Genomic DNA, 22,641 nt, shown 5'->3' with positions numbered 1-22,641 from the left:
AATCATATTCTTTTCACAAAGCTTTATGGTTTATATATATTTGGGTTTTTGTTACTCTTTTGTATTCACCCTTTTCGCTGTCAATTTAAGCTTAATATTATTAAAATTGCTCTGGCTCGCTCTGCTTAAAATTCGGCAGTTACAGGATTTTTTGGGAAGAAGAAGTGCTAAGTCAAACGCTTTCTCCTATTCCTTGTTTGTCTTTAATGACTCATTAGATCATCACCTCTGAAATGAGGAAGCAATAAACCGGCTCTGAGGAAAGCCTGGCAGGCAGCTTTGGAGGCTCAGGGCTGTGCTTTTGGGAGCTGGGCTTTTTTTGGGACACAAATGCCCTCCTGAGGAGATGTCAAAGGGCACAATGGGTTAAAAACATCATCCTGCTGCGGGAAAGGGCAGAATTCCGCTTTATTTGCAGGGTGAAGGGGATAAATCAGCACTAGAGCCTCTCCACCTTGCCCAAGAGGGATCAAATTTGACTTTTAAAGGGAGAATCGGGGAGCAGCAAAGCGCTGCAGGCGCAGAAATCCGTGAGAGCTGCGCCTTTTGGCCTCGTGGAAATGCCTTTATTATTATTATTATTATTATTATTATTATTATTATTATTATTATTATTATTATTATTATTATTATTATTATTTCTTATTTTATTTTTTTCCCAGGGGGCGGCCAGAGCAGCATCCCCGGAACAGCAGCTGCTGCTCTCTGCACGCCGGGCACGGAGAGGCTGCGGGGAACACGCCAAAAGCCAAAAACCTCCCAAAAAAACCTTTGTTCGCTGCCTCTCTGGGTTCCACAGCGATTGCCAAATCCTCCCGCGGTGACACACGATGAGGACAGGCAGCCCCGGACCCAGCAGGGGTGCCCAAAATCCCTCCTGCCCCCCAAAATCCCCGCGGGAAGGAGCCGCTCCCCGCAGTTTGGGAGCGCGGATCAAGAGCGGTGTTTTTCTTCGCCTGCAAACACTGACTCATCACCTCGCATATGAGAAAATAAAAAAGAAAATTTCCCCGGCGTTGGGGGAAATGGTGTTTTCTTCCACCTGCGAAGCGTCTCTGTGATGCTGAGAAATCCGAGCTTCGGGCTCAAACACAGGGACTTTGTCACAGCGCTGTGCTCGGGGTGATTTATTGGCAAATAAAAAAAAAAATATTTATTGCTTCTCAAAGCTTGAGCGAGTGAGTGAGGAGCGATATTGCTGATGTGGGGATGTTGTGCTTGGGGAGTTTGAAGCAGCCAAAAAATAAAAAATAAAATAAAAAAAAAATCCCAGTTGTGTGCTGCCCGCGGGTTCATCAGCGTTTAATGAGGCAGATCCGGCTGGAGGGATCGGGCTGAGTCACTGCCCCGAAACGCTGCCGAGTCAAACTGCTGGAAAAACCGAATTAATGATTAGAAACTTCAGCCAGTTCACTGTATGTGTGTTAGCGTGGCATCTCTGAGCTTTACTGCTACACTGAGAGGTGGAGAGAAGAGAGAAGAGAAGAGAAGAGAAGAGAAGAGAAGAGAAGAGAAGAGAAGAGAAGAGAAGAGAAGAGAAGAGAAGAGAAGAGAAGAGAAGAGAAGAGAAGAGAAGAGAAGAGAAGAGAAGAGAAGAGAAGAGAAGAGAAGAGAAGAGAAGAGAAGAGAAGAGAAGAGAAGAGAAGAGAAGAGAAGAGAAGAGAAGAGAAGAGAAGAGAAGAGAAGAGAAGAGAAGAGAAAGAATATTTGGGTTTCCAGGACCTCCTAAAATATGTGGCTATTTTTGAGTCACGATGGCAACTCTTTTAAACCAAGCACCTTTTAGCACAGCACAAAAACTCTGCTGGACCACAGGGGTGACACAATGCAGCAGGTCCCGAGGGCTCAAGATCCTGTTCTCCCATTCTGGCACTTTCTAAATTAAATCCCTTTTATTTATTTGTTTTATTTTATTTTTTTTTTTCCTTTTCCAGTAAGCAAGGGCTGCTTTGCAAATCTGAGCATTCTCGAGCTGCAGGAAGCTGTGATTCCCAAACTGCTGCAGAAATGAAACAGAAAGAGGAAAGTGGAATTTTTCTCTTTTTTTGAGCTTTAGGTGATCCTTCAGGGAAATATCGAGGCCGCTGCTTTAAAGGGCTGAGGAACTCCCCCTTGTGAATTTATAAATAAGGAAATAAATAAGAAATGTGGAGGAAATAAATAAGAAAGGCTGGTTTGGACCTTTTCTCCTCTAAACGTTGTGCCTTGCAGCATTGCTGCTGGTAAGCCCTGGCACGAGAGGGGTTATTTCTCTGTCAAGATGAATTAAAGATGTTTCACTTTCAGCCTGCAGAAATGCAGAGAATTCCAGGTGGGAAGGGAGTTCCTGGTGCTGAAGGAGGATTCTGGCTGTGAGGGGATGAGGGAGAGCTGCTTGGGCCTGGGCAATCTCTGAAGCGATTTTCTCTTTAACCCAATCTATATTTTCTAATGGCTTTTCATAACTTTGTAATTGCAGGCAGCGTATTTATTTCCATAAGTAGTGGCTGTAATTGCAGAGAATGAAAACGTGTAATTATTTAATTAGGATCCATAATGAGGCTGTGGGAGGGAGCTTGCAGGCAGATGTTTTTGGTGAGCAGCACTGGCCAAGACTTTGTGGAGGAAAGTCAGGATACAGGAGGATGCAAACAGGAGCTGGGCACAGGAAAAATGCTGCTGCTGGCTGGGGAAACCTTTATTTCTGTGCCAAAGGAGGAGCTGGGGTTTAGAAATGTCCCACTCGAATATCCCAGAGCAAAGACTGGCAGGAATATCCTGGAAACTTTTCCTGAGCTGGGCAATGACAGATTTCCAGACAATGCTGGCAGCTTAACTGCCCGGGGACAGCAGAGTTTTAATTTTATGGGGTGTTTAGCAGCCTCTAAAGACCACCCAGAGACCCGTAGGTCTTGGCAGGTGGATAATTTCTGGCAGGACAGTGATTTCAGCTCCATTTGATACCTTCTGAGCCAGAGCCCGGGCAGGGATGCGTCCCCAGGGAAGCACAGAGTGAAAAAAACCACACAGGAAAATCCTGCTGCCCCTGCGAGGATTTCAGTGAGCAGGGAGAGAAAAAAAATCCAACCCAGCACCAGTTTTACTGCTGGGGTGAAATCCTGGGAGAAACAGCTGGAGAGGAGAGGAGAGGAGAGGAGAGGAGAGGAGAGGAGAGGAGAGGAGAGGAGAGGAGAGGAGAGGAGAGGAGAGGAGAGGAGAGGAGAGGAGAGGAGAGGAGAGGAGAGGAGAGGAGAGGAGAGGAGAGGAGAGGAGAGGAGAGGAGAGGAGAGGAGAGGAGAGGAGAGGAGAGGAGAGGAGAGGAGAGGAGAGGAGAGGAGAGGAGAGGAGAGGAGAGGAGAGGAGAGGAGAGGAGAGGAGAGGAGAGGAGAGGAGAGGAGAGGAGAGGAGAGGAGAGGAGAGGAGAGGAGTTAATGGGGTGGAAGCTCTGTGCAGCAGGCTCAGGGCTCTGCAGGGACTCCTCGCCGCTGGATTTGCTGAGGCTGGAATGTTCCCTGCAGGAAGGTGGCACCTCAGGGCTGTCACACATCTCGTTCCCTCTCAGTGGGGATCGCTGGATTTCCCCTCTGGGGCCGCTCAGTACCTGAGAAACCGCAGAGAGCTGCAGGGCTGGGGGATTTTTGGCTCTGAAGAGGGAGGGGCTGGGCAGAGCAGCTCCTGCACACAGTGATGCTGCAGGGACCCGCCAGCCCTGGTGACATCAGCCGTGACTTCATCCGGTGAGTGGCCACCGAGTGTCACAGCCCGGAGCCCTGTCTGGGCTGGGTGTGAGGCCAGACTGCTCCAAAGTGCCACCCCAGCCTGACCCCCCTGCAGCTCAAAGCTCTGATTTCAAAGCAGGGAGGGAGGGGACAACAAAGCAGAAATGTCACCCAGCGTCCTGAAAAACCTTTTCCTTTTCCATTTCTGGGATTTGGGTCCTCAGCATCTTGCAAGGGCAAAGCTTCAGCTGACAAGTGACAAATAAACTGTTTGGAAATGGCAGAAAAAAGAGCATAAAATTAATTTGTCTTTAATAATTCTTCTTCTTTGACTTGTCTCCGAGAATAAATCTCTCAGGATATCTTTGTGCTGGAACATGATACAGAGAATGGAAACATTTCATCCCTGACATCCTTAACCTCTCTATTTATGGGGTGATGGATGAGAATCCAGGGCCCTCCTGGCTGTCCATGCTCTGCAGGAACACGAACAGAGGGACATCAAACCCCTGCCTCTCACCTGTGACACGGGGAAGGTGACAATGCCCAGCTCAGGGCGAGCACTGAGGTGTCCCCATCACAGTCAGGGCATCAGTGGGGTCAGGACATTTCTCCCATGTTGCATTTAGGGTGAATGAGCAGGAAAGGCCTTTGCAGGGTTTTACAAAGATGTTTATTTCAGCCACGCATGGATCCAGGGCTCGGGGAACAAAGGGGAAGGGGCTCAGAGGGTCCAGGCTGAAGCACATGGGATAAGCAGGGAGGGGAGAGCATCAGGCACCAACCAGGGGACGTGGGGTGGCACAAGGGTGAGGTTAGGGCAAGGGCCAACAGGGAAACAGAGTGGGAGTGACCGAAAGGCCGACAGACAGGGAAAGGGCACGGGGTTTGTTCTAATTGGGAACTGGTCTCCACACCCCCAGCTACTCTGGGGCAGGAGAGGAGCAGTGTGCCCATCCCCTGGCTCTGGGGGGGTTGGCACCATCCCTGCAGGGAATTGCCTCGGGATTGTCTCTGCTCCACACGGTGCCAGCTGCTTTTTACACAAATTATTGGATCAGGTTATAGCAGTGTCTCCATCCAATTCCTTCCAGGGAGAAATGAGTTTTCCTGAAATTGCCTTCTCAGCTCCATAATCATTAGCCAGCAAATTGCCTTGGGAGAGAGGCTGGAGCAGGGCAGGGGTGAGGGCTGCTCTGCATGGGGAGATGGAGCAGGAAAATCATCTCGGGGCTGTGCTGGGACCCCAGGGATGTCCCTGTGCTGGGCTCACCCCCCATGCTGTCCATACCCTGTTAAAGGCTGTGAACCCCCTTCCTAAAGAGAGGAATGTTGGATTTGTCTTTACAAGCTGTGGGTCTGCTGGTGAATAAAACCAGCACTGAGAGAGAAAAGAAACAATGGGATGGATTCCACTGATGGATGAATGGAAAAAGATATTTGCCTTTATAAACAAACTGTGGGTTTGATGATAAATGAAATTGGATATTGGAAGATGGAAGAAGCAATGGGGGAAAACTATGAATTGTATAAGAATTAAAAATTAAAAGGAAGGGTTGTACATTAGAGGGGAATCTCAGGTGTCAGGTGTTTGGGAAGTCTGTGCCTCTCAAGTACCTCAGCCCATGGGGAAAGAGAGAGGGAAATTGGGATAAAAGGAGGCTGCATCCTCCAAAAATTGGAGAGATCCCAGGAGAATGGCCCATGGCCTCTCCCTTTATTCGAATAAAGCAAAAGGACTCCTCTGTCTCCTTTCTGGACACAAACCTCTGGTGTTTGTGGATTAATTTTCCTGACAAGGAGGAAGCTTTGCTGCTGCTCCCCTCCCCAGCCGCACCCCCGCGGAATTTGGGGAGAGCTCTCCTCCCCGGCACCGCTCTCACTGCGGGCTGGATGCAAAAATTGATCTGCTCGGAATGGGTTTGGAAACCAGCAGGGCAGCACAGGCTGGGGGATGGTTTCTAGCCCGTTCCTGATGAATCCTTTTGGATCTGCCCCGGTTCCTCACTTCCCCTGCGAGGACCAGTCCTCGCCGCGTTTTGCTGCGGGGAAGGTGTTTGTGTTCTGCTGTGCTCACACCTCTGTTCCACTTTGCTTAACTCTGAAAACATTGAGTTTCTGGCAGGTTTTTGGAGGGGAGACCAGTCCAGCAGTGGCCCCGGGCTGGGAGGAGCAGCCTGGTGATCCCTCCCTGCTCGGTGCCCAGCAGAGGATGCTCGGGCTGGGCTCTGTGCCTGGGCTGCTCCTCCTTTCCCACTGGTGCTCCAGCACCATCTACAGTCCTGCCCAGGATGCTCCGGAGCCACAGGGTGCAGCACAGGCACAGGAAAGGGCCAGACGCCGAGCCAAGGTGTGATTTTGGGGTATTTCCAGATTTCTAAACTCTAAATGAGACAGGGGGCTTGGAGAAAAAAATCCAAACCAACCCAAAACCCTCTGTTCTCACAGCAGCTGCCCAGCCAGGGTGGGTTTGTGGCACAGCACACCTGGTGTTGCTCAGAGAGAGCACAAACCCCCACCTGAACCTGCAGGACAGGTCATGAAACATTCATGGGAGCTTCTTTTGTTAAATAGTGTTAAAAATTCATTGGTGCTTGGAGCACCAAGGCACCAGCTGTGTCTGTCAGGGATGGAGAAGTTAAGGGAAAAAAACCTTTATTCCATGGGACAGCTCTTCTAGTTTGTTCAGCTGCTCTTGTTTTGGGGGAGGAGGATGAGGGGAAGCAGCAGCCCGAGGGATTTCTGTTCCATCAGAGCTCTGCACTGGTAAGAAAATCCTCTCCTGCCCCAACACAGCCCAGCCAAGGGGTGGAAACTCCATTTTCAGCAACAAGAAACCACCTGGAGAATAGGGAGCAGGCTGAGAGCTGCTGCCTGGCCTCTGCTGCTCCTTGTGTGCCCCAGGCAGGTGAAATCCAGCCCCTGATTCCTGGGGGGATTCACAGAGCCATCGGGCCCCAGCAGCCCTCACCTGCCCTTCACGTGTCACAGCTTGGGCAAAAAGCAGCTCCAGGTTTTTCTCTGATTTTTTTCCCCCCACTTTAGGAAGTTCTGATCCCCAAAGGACTCGGAGGGCACTGCAGGCAGGGCCCCCTCAGCAGCTCCTGGGGCTTCTCATGTGGCAGGAACGGGAGGGGACAGGGGGGCAGCAGGTGGGAGATGGCCCTGGGGGCTGAGACAGCCCCACAGCTGCTGCCCTGGCTCGGTGCAGCCCCAGGGAGGGGCACAGGGACACCTGGAGCAGCAGGAGGAGGGGGGTTTGGGCACAGGGAGAGCCTTCAGCGCATGCACAGGAACCTGAGCTGGGCTCTGAGCTGCTGCCATGCCGAGCAGGGATCCCAAACCCAGCCCTGGCACCGAGCTCTGCCGGCTCTGCTCCTGTCCCGCAGCCCCAGCACGCAGAGGATGAGGAGGGGAGCAGCAGGCACACAGCCCTGCCCAGGGCACGGTGGGTGAGCTGCTGTGGCTTTGGGAGCAGGGTGGGCTCTGGGTGCTGGGCTCTGGGTGCTGAGCCCTGGCAGAATCCTGGGCTCAGCTCAGCTGATCCAAGCGAGCCCTGCAATCAGTGCAGGACCTGCCAGGGGCTTCACCAGGGGTTTGGGAGAGCTGTGAGAGACACACAGACACTCTGTGCCTCCCTTCCAGGTCCTGCTGGGGTGAACTTTGGGGCTGTCTGCACTGTCAGGAGGCTGCTGCTGCTGCTGGGGGTGGCCGTGCTGCTGGCAGGGATGGCAGCTGGGACGTGGCTGCTCGGTCAGTGCCCCTCCAGGACAGCCCTGCTGCCACTCAGAGAGGGATTTTGGGGTGCCAGCAGTGGGGTGGGGGGACAGGGGCTCCCTGCTCAGCCCTGGGGTGGGGCAGAGCTGTGCTCCCTGAGAGGCTCAGGCACCTCTTGCAGGGGGCAGGACTGTGCCCAGCTTTGGGCGTCTCTGGGCTGTGTGAGCCCACCCTCAGCAGCTTGTCTGTCTCCTGAAGTGAAGCACAGGAAGGAGCCCCAGGCAGAGCAGGATTTGGACACAGTCCCAGCATGTGATGATGGTGAGGAGGAGGAGCCCGTGGTCCGGGGGGCTCCCAGCACAGGTTTGCATCTTTGACTGATGTCACAGTGGTGGGAGAGGGGAGCCAGGCCTGGCAAGGGCAGGAAAGAGGCTCTTTAAAAATCACTGTCTGCTGCATTCTGCAGTTCTGCTTTTCTCTGAACCCCTCAGTGCTGCAGCTTCACTGCAGCAAAAACAACTTCTTCATGAGTCCTTTGCCTGTGCCCCTCTGACTGGGTTCATTTACAGTTTCTAACTCAAGTGTTTTTTTTCCTGGGGTTTGGGGTGGTTTTTTTCCTCTTTGGCTGTGCACAGAGGTTGGGAGCTCACAGGTTTTCTGCTTTAGTGTCTTTCAGGATCGACAGGGTGAATTCCTTGCTGCAAGCACGGGTGGAGGCACATCCTGGCTGGCTGCTGGTGTGCCACAGGCACTGGGACCCCTCCCTGGGCACCCTGCTCTGCCAGCAGCTCGGGTCCCTCAGGTGGGCACAGCACTGGTGCTATAAGCAGAGGGCAGTGAATAATAGCAGCAATGACTTCTTGGGTGAAATAAGCATTTTATTGAGAACTGAACCATATTTATAGAGTGGTTCACAAACTTAAAGTAGGACAGTAATTCACTGGACAATAGGAGAAAACATCTCCTGTCACAGACATCACAAACTGGGAAAATCCTCCCAGCCTGAGAAAAAGAACTCAGAACCTGAGAAAAGGCCTGGCTGAAATCTGCCTGAAATCTGAAATCTGGGCAGCTGCTGCTGCCCTTTCCAGGGGGATGGTCTTGGCAAAAGCAGCAGGGGGGGTTTGTCAGGGCAGCAGAGCTAGGCCACACCATCCATCCCCTGGGGAAACTGGGCTGGGCACCTGCAGGAATGGCTCCAGAAGGTCCTGGCAGCCAGAAGGTTCATTCCCAGCTGGCAGAGCAGGACTGTGACACCCCCTGGCAGGGTCCCACCCTGACCCTTCCCAGGACGTTTCCCGTGTGTCCCACAGCGTGACCCAGCAGGAGGGAGTGGAGCTGGCGGGTGTGCAGGTGAGCGCTGGGCAGCAGTTCCTGCAGGCGAGGCCCCGGCAGGAAGGCAGCCTGGAGGACATGTGGCAGGTCAGGTAAGGGCAGCCGTGGGGCCAGCAGGGTTTGCTGGAGCCTTTTGTGAGGCTGAGCCCCAGGGTGTGTGGCAGCTGTGCAGCAAACCCCCTTTGAGAGCTGCTGCAGCCGCCCTGGAGCTCCCCAGGGGTTTTGGATGGTGTTTGTTCTGACCAGAGCCTTGCTCCCCCACAGCAGCAGCTGCCAGTCTGGCCGAATCGTGGCTCTGCAGTGCTCAGGTGAGCGATTCCCTCCTCTCCTGAGTGCCCAGGATCTCTGCTGGATGCAGCTTCTCTCCCCCATTTCCCCGCTGCCCTCGCCCTGCAGCAGGAAGGGCTGGAGCTGGAGCCTCTTCCCCCGTTCCTTGCAGAGTGTGGGCTGCAGGCGGGGGCTGCCAGGGTGGTGGGGGGCACAGACGTGTCCCCCGGGCGCTGGCCCTGGCAGGTCAGTGTGTGCCAGGGCTCCCAGCACCGCTGTGGGGGCTCCGTGCTGGCCCCCGAGTGGATCCTCACGGCACCTCACTGCGTGCACAGGTACCCCGGGCTCCCTGCCCCTGCTCCCGGATCCCTGTGCCCATCCCGGGCTCCCTGTGCCCATCTTGGATCCCTGTGCCCATCCCTGGGTTCCCTGTCCCCATCTTGGATCCCTGTGCCCATCCAGGGCTCCCTGTGCCTATCCCGGGCTCCCTGTGCCCATCTTGGATCCTTGTGTCCATTCCCGGGCTCCCCCATGCCCATCCCCGTCTCTCTGTCCCCATCCCCGGCTCTTTGTCCCCATCCCCAGCTCTCTGTCCCCGTCCCCAGCTCTCTGCCCCCACCCCCGGCTCTCTGTCCCCGTCCCCGGCTCTCTGTCCCCATCCCCGGCTCTCCGTCCCCGTCCCCAGCTCTCTGCCCCCACCCCCGGCTCTCTGTCCCCGTCCCCGTCTCGCTCTCTGTCCCCATCCCCGGCTCTCCGTCCCCGTCCCCGGCTCTCCGTCCCCGTCCCCGGCCTCCGTCCCCGGCTCCCTGTCCCCATCCCCGTCTCTCTGTTCCCATCCCCGTCTCCCTTTCTCCATTTTGGGCTCTCTGTGCCCGTCCCCGGCTCTCTGTGCCCGTCCCCGGCTCTTTGTCCCCGGCCCCGGCTCTCTGTCCCCGCCCCCGGCTCTCTGTGCCCGTCCCCGGCTCTCTGTCCCCGCCCCCGGCTCTCTGTGCCCGTCCCCGGCTCTCTGTCCCCGCCCCCGGCTCTCTGTGCCCGTCCCCGGCTCTCTGTGCCCATCGCCGGCTCTCTGTCCCCGTCCCCGGCTCTCTGTCCCCATCCCCGGCTCCCTGTCCCCATCTCCGGCTCTCTGTCCCCGTCCCTGGCTCTCTGTCCCCGTCCCCGGCTCTTTGTCCCGATCCCCGGCTCTCTGTCCCCATTTCCGGCTCTCTGTCCCCGTCCCCGGCTCTTTGTCCCCGCCCCCGGCTCTCCGTCCCCGTCCCCGTCTCTCTGTCCCCATCTCCGGCTCTTTGTCCCCGCCCCCGGCTCCCTGTCCCTACCCCCGGCTCCCTGTCCCCATCTCCGGCTCTCTGTCCCCGTCCCCGGCTCCCTGTCCCCATCCCCGTCTCTCTGTTCCCATCCCCGTCTCCCTTTCTCCATTTTGGGCTCTCTGTGCCTGTCCCCGGCTCTCTGTGCCCATCCTCGGCTCTCTGTGCCCATCCCCGGCTCTCTGTGCCCATCCCCGGCTCTTTGTCCCCGCCCCTGGCTCTCTGTCCCCATCCCCGGCTCTCTGTGCCCATCTCCGGCTCTTTGTCCCCGCCCCCGGCTCTCTGTCCCCATCCCCGGCTCTTTGTCCCCGGCCCCGGCTCTCTGTCCCCATCCCCGGCTCCCTGTCCCCATCTCCGGCTCTCTGTCCCCGTCCCCGGCTCTTTGTCCCCGTCCCCGGCTCTTTGTCCCGATCCCCGGCTCTCTGTCCCCGTCCCGGCTCTCTGTCCCCGCCCCCGGCTCCCCGTCTCCATTTTGGGCTCCCTGTCCCCGCCCCCGGCTCCCTGTCCCTACCCCCGGCTCCCTGGCTGCTGGTTGCCCCGCACTCACTCAGTCCCGCCCCGCCGTGTCCCAGGCAGCCCCCAGCCCCAGCCTGGCAGGTTTTTGCGGGAATTGTCGCCCGCAGCTCGCTGGGGCCCGAGGCCGGGGTGCCGGTCCGAGAAATCATCGCGCACCCGCTCTACAACGACAGCAGCCTCGACTACGACATCGCCCTGATGAGGCTCCGAGTGCCCCTCAATTTCTCAGGTCAGGGGCTGTCCTGGTGTTTGTCCTGGTGTTTGTCCCGGTGTTTGTCCCCTCTGAGCTGTCCCCTCTGAGCTGTCCCCTCTGGGCTGTCCCTGTCGCCCAGGTGCCATCCGAGCCGCCTGCCTGCCGCCGCCCCCGCAGGACCTGCTGCAGGGCACGCCGTGCTGGGTGTCGGGCTGGGGCTCCACCACACCTGGCCAAGGTGAGCTCCCCCCTGAGCCTTTCCCCAGCCCTGTCCATCCCTTCCATCCCAAATGCTCGCCCTGCCTCCATCCCATCCCAGCCATACCTCATCCCTTAAGGCAGTGACACCTCCCCTGCTGTCCCCTCCTGTCCCCTCGGTGTCCCTGTCCCCAGCACAGATGGCCGGCACGCTGAAGGAGGCGCTGGTGCCCCTGATTGGCACCCGGAGGTGCAACAGCTCCTGTGTGTACAAGGGGGAGCTGACAGGCAGGATGCTGTGTGCAGGACACCTGCAGGGACGCGTGGACGCCTGCCAGGTGGGGCTGGGGCTGCCCTGAGCTTTGGGTGCTCCCCAGGCCGGGCTGGACGGGGTTTGGGGTGGTGGCACTGGGTGCAGCAGCCAGAGCAGCTGTGACTGTGCTGTCCCCACAGGGGGACAGTGGGGGGCCCCTGGTGTGCTGGGATGGATCCACGTGGCGCCTGGTGGGAGTTGTGAGCTGGGGCCAGGGCTGTGCTGAGCCCAACCACCCCGGGGTCTACACCAACGTGGCTCAGCTGCTGCCCTGGATCCAGCAGGTCACCCAGGTGAGCCCAGCTCTGTGCCCAGCCTGCATTTGTCCTCTTGAACTCCTTCCCTGCTGCACAAGCCTTTAGGACAACCTCTTTATTTATTTATTTTGTTTCCTTTTAAATTGATTTCGTTAGATGCACTAGAAATCAGGCAAGGGCACACTCCACACAGCAACGCTCTGCCCTTCCCACGAGTGAAGAACAGCCCAGGACTGGCTCCTCCTGCCTCACTGTAACCCAAACAGACTCCCAAACATGTTCAGTATAAATAGTTTATTAAAGAAAATAGCAAATTACAGTTCTGTGAACAATCAACAGAGAAGAGTTTTTCAAAACAGACATTTTTGGATCACTGTGTTTGAAGGGGCAGGGCATCCCATGAGATGCCAGTGTTCTGGGGAAAATAAAAACAGAAGGGTTCTGCAAGGACTGGGGTGACATGAAAGCCTCAGCCCCTGCACAAATGCCTGGAAATGGGAACAGGAGTGGGACAAAAGTGCCAGTGACAAGGAGACAACAGCAGACAACAGACTGAAACACTAAACTCTGACTGGAACTCCTCTAGTCACTACAGGGCAGGAAGGACTTTGCTCCACATGTGCAGCATCTTGGTCTCTGGGCTAAGCTCAGTGAATGCTCTGAGTTTTTCAATTCAAAGAAATGTACAATAATCCAAGTGTCAAGCCTTTTGTGACTTAAAGCTGTGAGTGCACCTTTCATTCCCTTTTTATACTGGTTTACATTTCTCTCATCATTCCTGAAGGACAGAAAACACAACACCAGAAAGACACCAGGGTTACACAACATAAAGGAACGAGCTGAACTGGCTTCTACAGACACTGAGAAGTTCTAAATCAGCTTGAAGATATTTTCCATGAGGAATAAGAGAATTTTCCTACTTGTGAGAAATCCTGTGCCCACATTCAGAACAGGATCTCCCTTCCCCACATATCTTTCTAAAGAATCTTCCCCTCAGGGGAAGCTGAGGTGGGAAAGTTTGGCACTTCTGGAGGGATATCAAAGCTCTCCAAGTCTGTGGGTTCCATGTGTGGTTTGAGGGACAGAGGAGGTCACAGAGGGGCTGCAGCTCCCCTGATGTAGAAGTGCATAGAGAAGTCCCAGCTGAGCACTGACAATGCCCCTGCAGAGCCTGAGCCCAGCCTGAGATGAGGTTACACAAACACTGAGCCAGGAAATGCTCCTTCCCCCCAGCCAAGCTCCAGGAAGCTCTTACTTGCATTATAAATAAAAAAAGGGGAATCTGTGGGAGGATAAGTTGAAAGGTCAGTACAGAAGGGAATCTCTCCTGATAAATTACAGCTGTGCTGATTACTGAGTGGAAATACCTGTGCCTGCCCAATGAGTTTGGGTGTTATAAATGTGGATCACCTGGCCACTGGTTACAGTTTGAGTCAGAGCTCAAACTAGACTGACAGCCTGCTGCAATTTGGGATGGAGTGTGCTGGGAGGAGGAAGGGACATGTGGTCCTGCAAGGGACAGACAGGGTTAGGCTCTCAGGTAAGGGACAGCCTGGGGTTTAGCCAGTTATGCAGAAGGAAGAAGGAAACTTGCAGAGAGGAGAGAAGGAGTCAGAGCTGTGTGGAGCTGCTTGTAAGAAAATGACTCAGAGTTGTCAGAGAGAAATACACTGAAAGAGGCATGAGAGGTTTCTAATAAAGGACTGGTGGTGAAGCCAGTCCAGCCCATCTCAACATAATTGCAACACTTACCCAACCCCAAAGTTTTTCAGACCAGTACAAATAAGAAAGGTGGAATAAAAAAAAATAAAATTTGCAGGTGTCAGTTTACACCTGCTGTGTCACAAAATGCAGGTGTGAAGTCACTTGATCTTGGCCAGTGCTGCTGCTCTCCTCTCTGTGTTCTGGAACAAAGCTCGGATCAGGCTCTTCACCTCAGCTGCTGAAAACTCCTTTGCCAGAGGCCCTTTGCCATCTGCCCACCTGGAGGGAGACAGGGAGAGCTTTATGTCACCAGCCTGCCCAGAAATGGCACCTCAAGCAAACCTCCAAAGAACCTGTGCCAGGACTGATCCTGACCCTTGTCAGCAGCTCCTGCCTTTCCTCTGAGCTCCAGGAGCTGATCCTGACCCTTGTCAGCAGCTCCTGCCTTTCCTCTGAGCTCCAGGAGCTGATCCTGACCCTTGTCAGCAGCTCCTGCTTCTCCTCTGAGCTCCAGGAGCTGATCCTGACCCTTGTCAGCAGCTCCTGCCTTTCCTCTGAGCTCCAGGAGCTGATCCTGACCCTTGTCAGCAGCTCCTGCTTCTCCTCTGAGCTCCAGGAGCTGATCCTGACCCTTGTCAGCAGCTCCTGCTTCTCCTCTGAGCTCCAGGAGCTGATCCTGACCCTTGTCAGCAGCTCCTGCTTCTCCTCTGAGCTCCAGGAGCTGATCCTGACCCTTGTCAGCAGCTCCTGCTTCTCCTCTGAGCTCCAGGAGCTGATCCTGACCCTTGTCAGCAGCTCCTGCTTCTCCTCTGAGCTCCAGGAGCTGATCCTGACCCTTGTCAGCAGCTCCTGCCTTTCCTCTGAGCTCCAGGAGCTGATCCTGACCCTTGTCAGCAGCTCCTGCTTCTCCTCTGAGCTCCAGGAGCTGATCCTGACCCTTGTCAGCAGCTCCTGCCTTTCCTCTGAGCTCCAGGAGCTGATCCTGACCCTTGTCAGCAGCTCCTGCTTCTCCTCTGAGCTCCAGGAGCTGATCCTGACCCTTGTCAGCAGCTCCTGCCTTTCCTCTGAGCTCCAGGAGCTGATCCTGACCCTTGTCAGCAGCTCCTGCTTCTCCTCTGAGCTCCAGGAGCTGATCCTGACCCTTGTCAGCAGCTCCTGCCAACTCCAGCTCCCTGGCACAGGTCTGGAGAAGCAGCTGGAAAGGAAAACACCTACTGATCCACAATTTCTTGGAGGTTGGCCTGCAGGATGATCATCAGCTCCTTGAATGTCATCCAGTTCTGCACATAGACTGGAACTTCCTCTTGGTACTTCTTATTTTTGTCTTCTTCAAGCAGAGGGGTGAAAACCTGGGGTCCTTCCTCCACCATGGTCCTGCAGAGTGAGTACAGCCTGTCTGCATCCTCTGCAGAGATGTCCTGGAGTGGGCAGAACACGAACAGAGCACAAGTGAGGTTTATTTTTGGAGTGCCAAGTGAAATGGAAAATTTGGATTATGAACATTTTTTGTGGACATGTGATTGTGATTTCTGTGTGAATGAAATGTGATTCACACATTCTGTGTGAAATGTGATTTTGGGGAGAGTTTCTGGAGGTGACAGATGCTGTCCCCAGCACCCCCCATGGCTGTTACCTCCAGGGCCACAATCCTGGTGACAATCTCTGCCAGGGCTGTGTTCAGTAAGGTGCCCATGGCCTTGCAGTACACGTTCACAGGGAGCACATCCTGCCACACCATGCCCAGCCTCCTCAGCTGGTGCAGCACCTGCAAGGCAACAGCTGAGTGTGACAGCAGACAGAGCCTGGCAAAGGCACCAGGTGAGTACAAATGGAGCAATCCTGCTAAAGACACAGCCAGGATAAAAAACCCCAAAGCATCACAAACAGCTTGTTGGCAGTTCCACAGCTGCCAGGGCTGGGATGGCACACTGCAGCCTCCCCAGGGTGCCTGCAGGCACTGGGATGTTCTCTCCCTTCCTTACCTGCTTTATGGCTTTGTTTGCTGCACGGTAATTCTCCTCATCATCCATGTTGGAAAAATTCCTGGCACTCGAGAGCCTCTCCAGGATTTCTCCCTTCTGCACTCGCATCTGGGCCAGAAAACACTCCACCCCTTCAGGAGCAAAACAAACAGAGAGAAGCAATTAAGCAATTACTAAATTTGCTCTGCCTATTTATGACTGTAAGTGCTGCAGAATGAACTTGCTATAATGTTTTATTTTTAATCAAATTTCCAGTCTCCAAACAATCTCCCAGAGCCAGTTTAAGCAGTGAGCTCTTGTGCAGCTTGTATTGCTACAACACTGCTGGAAAAAAGAGTAGCAGAATAAATTATCAACTTATCTCTGTAGAATAACTCATGAAAATATCAAAGGATTGAGCAGCAGATCTCAACACACAGTGCTACATCTTGCTGAACACTGAACTGTCCTTGGGAATAAGAAGGTTTCAAAGAGCCAAAACTTCCTAAATCAGAAAATGCTTTTGCCACTTGTCCAAACACCGCCAATGCAGCGCTCGCACTGAGGAGCAGCCACAGCTCCATGAAACCTGCCAGCAGCAGGTGCCAGGCTGAACTCCCAGTGCCCCACAGGCCCAGAGCAGCAGGGGAAGGTGGGGAGGTACCCAGCCTCCTGAAGGCAGGCACCAGGTCCACGAAGGTGACAGCCACGCTGCTCAGCACGCCGGCGCTGCTGTAGCGGAACTGGTGGCCCAGGGTCAGCAGGTGGTGGGCGATGTACATGCAGTTGTTGTGGTGGATGGCAGCCAGCTGGGGCAGCTTCTGCAGGTTCTCCCTGGCCCAGCAAGAAGGGAAAAGGAGAAATGGGTTTATTTACAGCTGGTTCTGTGGAAGAAATGGTTGTGTCTATCCTAGAGAAACGCACGGTCTGTCAGCACATGGTGCTGGCTGACATCTGAGTAAAAACATTTAAACTCTCCCCACCCCACAGGAACTGGCAAGAAAAGAGTCTGAAATGGCACTGAGGCATCTGTGTTATCCCACACTGTTCCCAGCCATGGACTTTCAAACAGGAATATGTTAGAGCAAAGTCACAGTGAGGAAAAGAAGCTCTCTGACAGGATTGTGAACTTTCCATCCTCACTGCTGCTCTCTTTTTCACAGGAAAAACATCATGAAAAATCTGTGCATCAGACCTGAGGTCAAAGTTACATGGCTGGAAATAAATACAGATGTGTGAGAACTGCACCCACACCCTTGATCATAAGGCTGACCTCACAGAAACTCCCAAGCAGCTGCTTTGCACAGGTATGGTTTAATAACAGAGTGAACAGCTGATTTCTGCTGATGGAGCCCCTGGCTGTAATGGACAAGTGGGACTGTTTCCCCAGCAGTATTCCCCCTCAGAACAGGAAATATGGACACACTCACCTGTGGTATGTGGGCACCACCTCACAGAAGAGCTGGAAGATGTCCCTGACACAGTTGAAGAGCTGCAAACAGCTACAAGAGAAAGAGGCCTCCTGTCAGCCTGGCATTAATGTCCTGCTCACTGCTGACCCCCAACCTGCCCACAACAAGGTTTTATGAGCAATGAAGCACTGGCACAAAGAGGGGATTGTCAGGATCAATGACAGCACTGTCAACACTCTGGAAAACTCACAAGGGCTGTGGTGCCTTGAGGTTCAGTGTGGAAGGGAGACTCTGAGAGCCCAGAACAAAGGGGACACTGTCCCTGCCCCTCCAGGTGTGCAGAACTCTCAGCCCCCTCTCTGCCCCTTGCTGTTACCTGAGCAACTCTCCTGCTCCAGGGCTGTGGGCTCTGCCTGCTAAAGTGAAGTTTATGTGGATCCTGTTTGTTTTTCCCCAAGAGCCCTGCCAGCTGCAGGGCTGCTGTTCTTTGCTTTCACCAGCACAAAGACACAAGAACACAGTGAGGCCAGCACTTGGTTTTGGGAAAGAGAGCTGGGTCTGATTTTTCTAAACACCTGAACTGCAAGGGCTGCTGAACCTGAAGGAAGAGCCTGCAGCAGTGTCAGTGTCCTGCCCAAACCCAGGGCTACATCCTCTAGCCAAAACAAGAGCAATGACTGAGTCTAGTTTTGAGTATTTTCTTTCCTTTAAAGTCTTTAAGCGCATTACCAACTGCTTGGTGCTGCTGGAGGCTGACACACAATCACTAAACAAATAAACATTGATTTGATAAATCATGCTAACTGCTGAATGCCAAAGAATTGCTACCAGAGGTCTGTGCTGGCTGTGGCCTCCAGCAGGGTGTGATAAGCCAGCTCCACGAGCTGCTGCACCGAGGAGCTGATGCGGCACGTGGGCAGGGACAGGGTGAGAGGGCTCAGCCTGCTCTCACTGCCCACATCCACCACCCCACTGGGCAGCTCTGAGGCTCTCTGCATCTTCAGCTGGTCTCCTGAGCCAGGATCAGGGAGCTCTGGGAGGGTGACTCTGGAATCAGGTGTGATCTAAGGGAAAACAAGAGAGGGTAACAGAATTTGGGGCTCTGAAAGGAGAATCTGCAAGATTAAAAAGCACTGAATTGGCAGAGATTTAAACACAACACTGCAGCACTATTAAAAAATATTTAGGTTGTTTTCCAGATGGATAAACTGTGTGAGGAACCCCCAGTCACCTTCACAGTGTTGTGTATTTCTGAGGTCATCAGGTTCCTGGCTGCCATGATCACATCCTGGCACTTCTTGTTGGCAAAGTGGGAATTGACATTGCAGGCGTATTTCAGCAAGGCAGTCGTGTCTTCCTTCAAAAACTGCATCTTCTTCAGGGCCTTCTCAAATTCCTCTGTGGATTTGATCACCTGAGGAGAGCAGATGTGTTGTATGTTAGCAGAGAACAGGGAACAAAGTAAAACTGGGTATAAAAGCCAAAAGCAAAGGATGAATGAGGTTTTGGACAACATTAAGCACTGGGCTCTGTGTTCAAACCTGAGGGGGTTTTTGGGACCCACCTCTTTGTACTGCTCCAGTTTGCTGCTGTTGGTTGGGATGGATTTCACCAGGCAGTTGTGGATGAGGCAGTCTGAGAGCTCCTCCCAGATGAGCTCCCCCAGCAGCTCTGCCAGGGTGACTCTGCCTTCCCCAGGCTGCTCCAGAGGCACACCTGCATTCCAGAGAAGAAAAATGGGATTTTAATACAGCTGCTTCCTGGGCCAGACTCTCCATCTGTTCAAAAGCTTGTCCTCCATTTTCCTTGCACATAATGCTGATTAACAATCAGATATTCTAGAAAAGAACAAGGTACTGATCACAACTAATTCCAAAACAGAGGAACTACCTACTTAGCAGGTATTTTTGCAGAACTTCAAAAACCAGCTTGATCTTGTCAAACACCTCCATAGGAGAGGCCTCATCCAAGGCAAGCTCCTGGGACCTGAACCTCAGGATGAACACATCTGGCTGCTCCTCTGAGACTGGCTCCAGAGATGGGTGCAAGATCAGCGGCCTCAGGATGTACTGCAGCAAAAAGTGGCCTGAGGAAAGGCAAAAACAGAGGTTTTCCAACAGCAGATTGCTCCAGTGAGCTCCAGCCCTGACTGTTCTAGATTTAGAGACTGCAAGAAGGGGAAGGAACAATCCCTTGATCAGCTCTATCTGGGACTTACTAATGAGGTAAAACTCTTCAAGCAGCAGGCTAGGAAACCACACAGTCATAGATCAAAAGTGCACTGAATTGTCAGCAAAGGAGAAATAATTCCAGGTAGATAACAGGATAAATATTTCCCTATTAATAAAAGCTACAGCCTTCACCTCAGTGGGAAACACAAGCCAGGAGAGGAAGAAGTTTTCCAGTGTCCTGCTGGAGTGAAGTGGATCTCACTATCCCTGTTAAAACAAGCCTGAACAATCCCCCTGAGCTGCTGGGGCTGGTTCTGGGGTCTGTCTTACCAAAATCTTTGAGTTTGTAGTGCAGCTCTCCCAGGACAGCCAAGGCCTGCAGCACAGCCTGCACGGGTGGCACAGCAGAGTCCTGGTCCTGGGCTGGCACCGTGTGCAAGTGCAGCTCCGAGAGCACCACGGCCTCCAGGCTGCTGCTCCCTGCACCAAAGCACAGCCAGGCTGTCACAGGGCCACAGCAGCAGCAAAGACCCAGCCCTCCCCAGAGCTAGAGCTCCCCCAGCCCCCTCAGCCCAACAGTTCTGCTGCATGTCCCACCTTGCAGGTGAAAACAGGCACCTCAGTGGGGCAGGAAGGGAGAAACAAACCCTGTGAGCACCTTTGGAAGGGGGAAGCTTCCACACTATGAGCTTCTGCCACTCCTGCCAGAGATGGTAGATGATGTTCTGTGTCTGCACTATGAGCTCCTTGCCCAGGGCCTTCAGGACCTTCAGCTCAAAGCCCTTTCGGGACTCCAGGGCCCTGAGGCTGCTCCGAGCCTGGCAGGGGAGAGCAAACAGTGAAAGCTGCCAGTGACACCCTGGAACTCACTCAGGCCACTGAGCAAGGGCTCACTGGTACCTTCTCCAGCTGCTGGGCTGCTGTCACATACTGCTCCTCCAGCAGGGCAGAGTGGAACTCCTTGAGAGCTGTATCAAACTGCAAAGGCCAAACACACACAGCTGTCACTGCAGCTCTGCCCTGGCACTGCACCCAAATGTGTGAGCTGCACACACTCATCCAAAACAGAATCCCACAAGAATGTCCCACACTGAGCAGCAGGGTTGTTTTGCTCCCCCTCTGTATTTGAATAGTTTAGGCTATGGTTTATAGCAGGTGCACCAGCCTATCAATTATTAGCTGTTTTATCAAACACTCTGGAACTCATCAAGGCTACTGAAACATAAACTGTGCTAAACTGGGGGAGAAGAAGCTGAAAAACAGAATGCCAAGATAAAGAAGGGCTGTGAAGCACAGGACTGTAACCAATCATATTTCCTCCAAGGTGCATGCAGAGCTTGTGGACAAGATAGAGGCACCAACCAAAAAATGCATGACAGCATGGACAGTAGTTTTAGAATGTACAGGTAGGGTACAAGGTAAACAATAAATTGATTTCTACATAATGCCATTGATTTGCTCAGAAGTCCTTTGTTCCTGCACCCCTCCTCACCTCCTGCAGCTTTCTCAGGACACTCAGGACCAGCGTGTCCTTCTCCAGCTGCTGCTTCAGCTCTGTGAACTCAGCACCAGCAACGTTTAGATCTTGCTGGACCTAAAATAACAACATGGTTCAGTTCACTGACAGCAGCTGTTAGCACACACATTTTCCTCTTTAAATTTCATTCATCATTTATTTCTGTTCGTAGAATAATTTGGTGAGGAGGGAAAAAACTCCATTCTTTTTATTCCTGTGTCACAGCCCCTGCCACAGCCAAGGCTGGTCCTTCTCTCTGAAGGACACTGTGACACTTTTCCACCCACACAAGAGTGACAACCCTTAATGACAGCTCTTAATGTACACCCTGGTGTCACCTCAAGACATTCTTGACAGCTGATTTATTAAAAGGACACACTCTGGGCAGTGCAAGAGCCTGGCCAGGGCTACACCCAAATCAAATCCAAGATCCAAGCTGGTCATGAGTTTTACACTTTTGTAAGTTTTGGTTCATCTACATAATGGGGACAATAATCCAACCACAGCCCCACACTGTGAAGTCCCAGCCCCCTTTCCCTTGCTGCTGTTTCTGTTTTTTGGGTACCAGTGTCCTTGATTCTCTATCCAGGAAGGGACTGTTTTGTCCAATCACCCTGTGAAGAGAAGTTACTAACACCTGACATGAACTTTCATAGTTACACATTAAGCAGCAGAGATTCTGAGAAATATTAAAGCTAAAACCCAAGGCAACATTATCACCCAGGAATCTTAATCACAAAGTCACAGAATCTCCTGAGCTGGAAGGGACCCCCAGGATCACCGAGTCCTGCCACAAGCCCCAAAATGCCCCCATGGAAGTGTTGTCCAGACACTCCCTGAGCTCTGGCAGGTTTGGGGCTGTGACCAAACACCCCATGATGAGATTTGGGATGAAATGGAGCAGAACGTCCCCCTGGAGTCACCTCGTTCTCGATGTGAGCCTTGAGCTGGTCGATGTTGTCGGCCAGCCCCTCCACCTGTGTCACCAGCTCCTCTGCACCCCGCATGCTGGGCAGGAAATCCACGTACTTCTTGTTGATCATGGTGCACACCTCTCCCTGAGGGCAGCAGGACAGCATCACCTCGGGGGCAGAGGGACAGGGCTGCTGGGATGGGGGGACAGAGCCTGGCAGGGCTGGGGAACCCCCCGAACAGGGCTGGGCACCCCGGGATGGAGCAGGGCTGGGGATTCCCCTGAACAGGGATGGAGCAGGGCTGGGCAATCCAGGATGGAGCAGGGCTGGGCACCCCCTGAACAGGGCTGGGCACTCCGAGACGAACCAGGGCTGGACACCCGGGCTAACCCAGGCTGGACACCCGGGGCTGACCCAGGCTGGACACCCGGGCTAACCCAGGCTGGACACCCGGGGCTGACCCAGGGCTGAACACCCAGGGCTGACCCGGGTCTGGACACCCGAGCTAACCCGGGGCTGGACACCCGGGCTGACCCAGGCTGGACACCCGGGCTGACCCAGGGCTGGACACCCGGGGCTGACCCAGGCTGGACACCCGGTCCAAACCAGGGCTGGACACCCGAGCTGACCCAGGGCTGGACACCCGGGCTGACCCGGGCTGACCCAGGGCTGGACACCCGGGCTGACCCAGGACTGGACACCCTGGCTGACCCAGGCTGGACACCCGGGGCTGACCCAGGCTGGACACCCGGTCCAAACCAGGGCTGGACACCCGGGCTGACCCAGGGCTGGACACCCGGGCTGACCCAGTGCTGGACACCCGGGCTGACCCAGGCTGGACACCCGAGCTGACCCAGGCTGGACACCCGGTCCAAACCAGGGCTGGACACCCGGGCTGACCCAGGCTGGACACTCAGTCCTGACCGGCTCCACGCAACGCCGGCCCCGCGTTTCTCCCCGCGCCCCCTCCGCTCCCCGTCCCTTGCCTTGAGCTCCTCGACGCGGCGGGACAGGCGCCCCACGCGGGCTCCCAGGTGCTCCTTGTCCAGCCGGCCCGAGTGCTCCAGCACGGCCGCCACCAGCGAGCCCTCCCGCGCCGCCATGGCTGCGCGCGCTACGGCGGCCGCGAGGGACACGGGGCCGCGCGCGGAGCGGGATGGGCGGG

At 54.4% G+C, this 22,641-nt stretch overlaps 2 protein-coding genes across 2 annotated transcripts; one reads left to right on the top strand and one right to left on the bottom strand.

The window, feature by feature from the left end:
* The first annotated feature begins 10,821 nt into the window (after positions 1-10,821).
* Positions 10,822-12,117, top strand: TMPRSS5 (transmembrane serine protease 5). Its single transcript, XM_056509640.1, has 5 exons — positions 10,822-11,066; positions 11,170-11,268; positions 11,424-11,566; positions 11,682-11,834; positions 11,955-12,117. Exons 1-5 carry the CDS (start codon positions 11,036-11,038, stop codon positions 11,961-11,963), a joined length of 435 nt encoding a protein of 144 aa, XP_056365615.1. The 5' UTR covers positions 10,822-11,035; the 3' UTR covers positions 11,964-12,117.
* Positions 12,078-22,604, bottom strand: ZW10 (zw10 kinetochore protein). The gene is made up of 16 exons (XM_056509639.1): positions 22,463-22,604; positions 21,486-21,620; positions 20,539-20,640; positions 19,947-20,024; positions 19,705-19,864; positions 19,377-19,526; positions 18,770-18,961; positions 18,440-18,591; positions 18,107-18,289; positions 17,704-17,939; positions 16,894-16,965; positions 16,128-16,297; positions 15,485-15,615; positions 15,136-15,267; positions 14,718-14,920; positions 12,078-13,781 (listed from the first exon to the last, which is right to left on the bottom strand). The coding sequence occupies exons 1-16, from the start codon at positions 22,577-22,579 to the stop codon at positions 13,661-13,663; spliced, it is 2,334 nt and encodes a 777-aa protein (XP_056365614.1). The 5' UTR covers positions 22,580-22,604; the 3' UTR covers positions 12,078-13,660.
* Positions 22,605-22,641: the final 37 nt, after the last annotated feature.

The sequence above is a fragment of the Oenanthe melanoleuca genome, chromosome 24, assembly GCF_029582105.1.
Source record: "Oenanthe melanoleuca isolate GR-GAL-2019-014 chromosome 24, OMel1.0, whole genome shotgun sequence".
NCBI classification, from domain to species: Eukaryota; Metazoa; Chordata; class Aves; order Passeriformes; family Muscicapidae; genus Oenanthe; species Oenanthe melanoleuca.
The sequence above is the reverse complement of the archived record's forward strand: the minus strand, read 5'-3'. Positions and strand labels throughout refer to the sequence as shown.

Excerpts from the sequence above, each read along its gene's own strand:
- ZW10 (XM_056509639.1), bottom strand. The coding sequence starts at position 22,579 with ATGGCGGCGCGGGAGGGCTCGCTGGTGGCGGCCGTGCTGGAGCACTCG. Across the intron at positions 16,966-17,703 it reads ACAGCCAGCACAGACCTCTG|CTGTTTGCAGCTCTTCAACT; the intron begins GTAGCAATTCTT and ends TTTCTCTTGTAG. Across the intron at positions 15,616-16,127 it reads GCCTGCCTTCAGGAGGCTGG|GGGTGGAGTGTTTTCTGGCC; the intron begins GTACCTCCCCAC and ends TTGCTCCTGAAG.
- TMPRSS5 (XM_056509640.1), top strand. The coding sequence starts at position 11,036 with ATGAGGCTCCGAGTGCCCCTCAATTTCTCAG. Across the intron at positions 11,269-11,423 it reads CTCCACCACACCTGGCCAAG|CACAGATGGCCGGCACGCTG; the intron begins GTGAGCTCCCCC and ends CCCTGTCCCCAG. Across the intron at positions 11,567-11,681 it reads GACGCGTGGACGCCTGCCAG|GGGGACAGTGGGGGGCCCCT; the intron begins GTGGGGCTGGGG and ends CTGTCCCCACAG.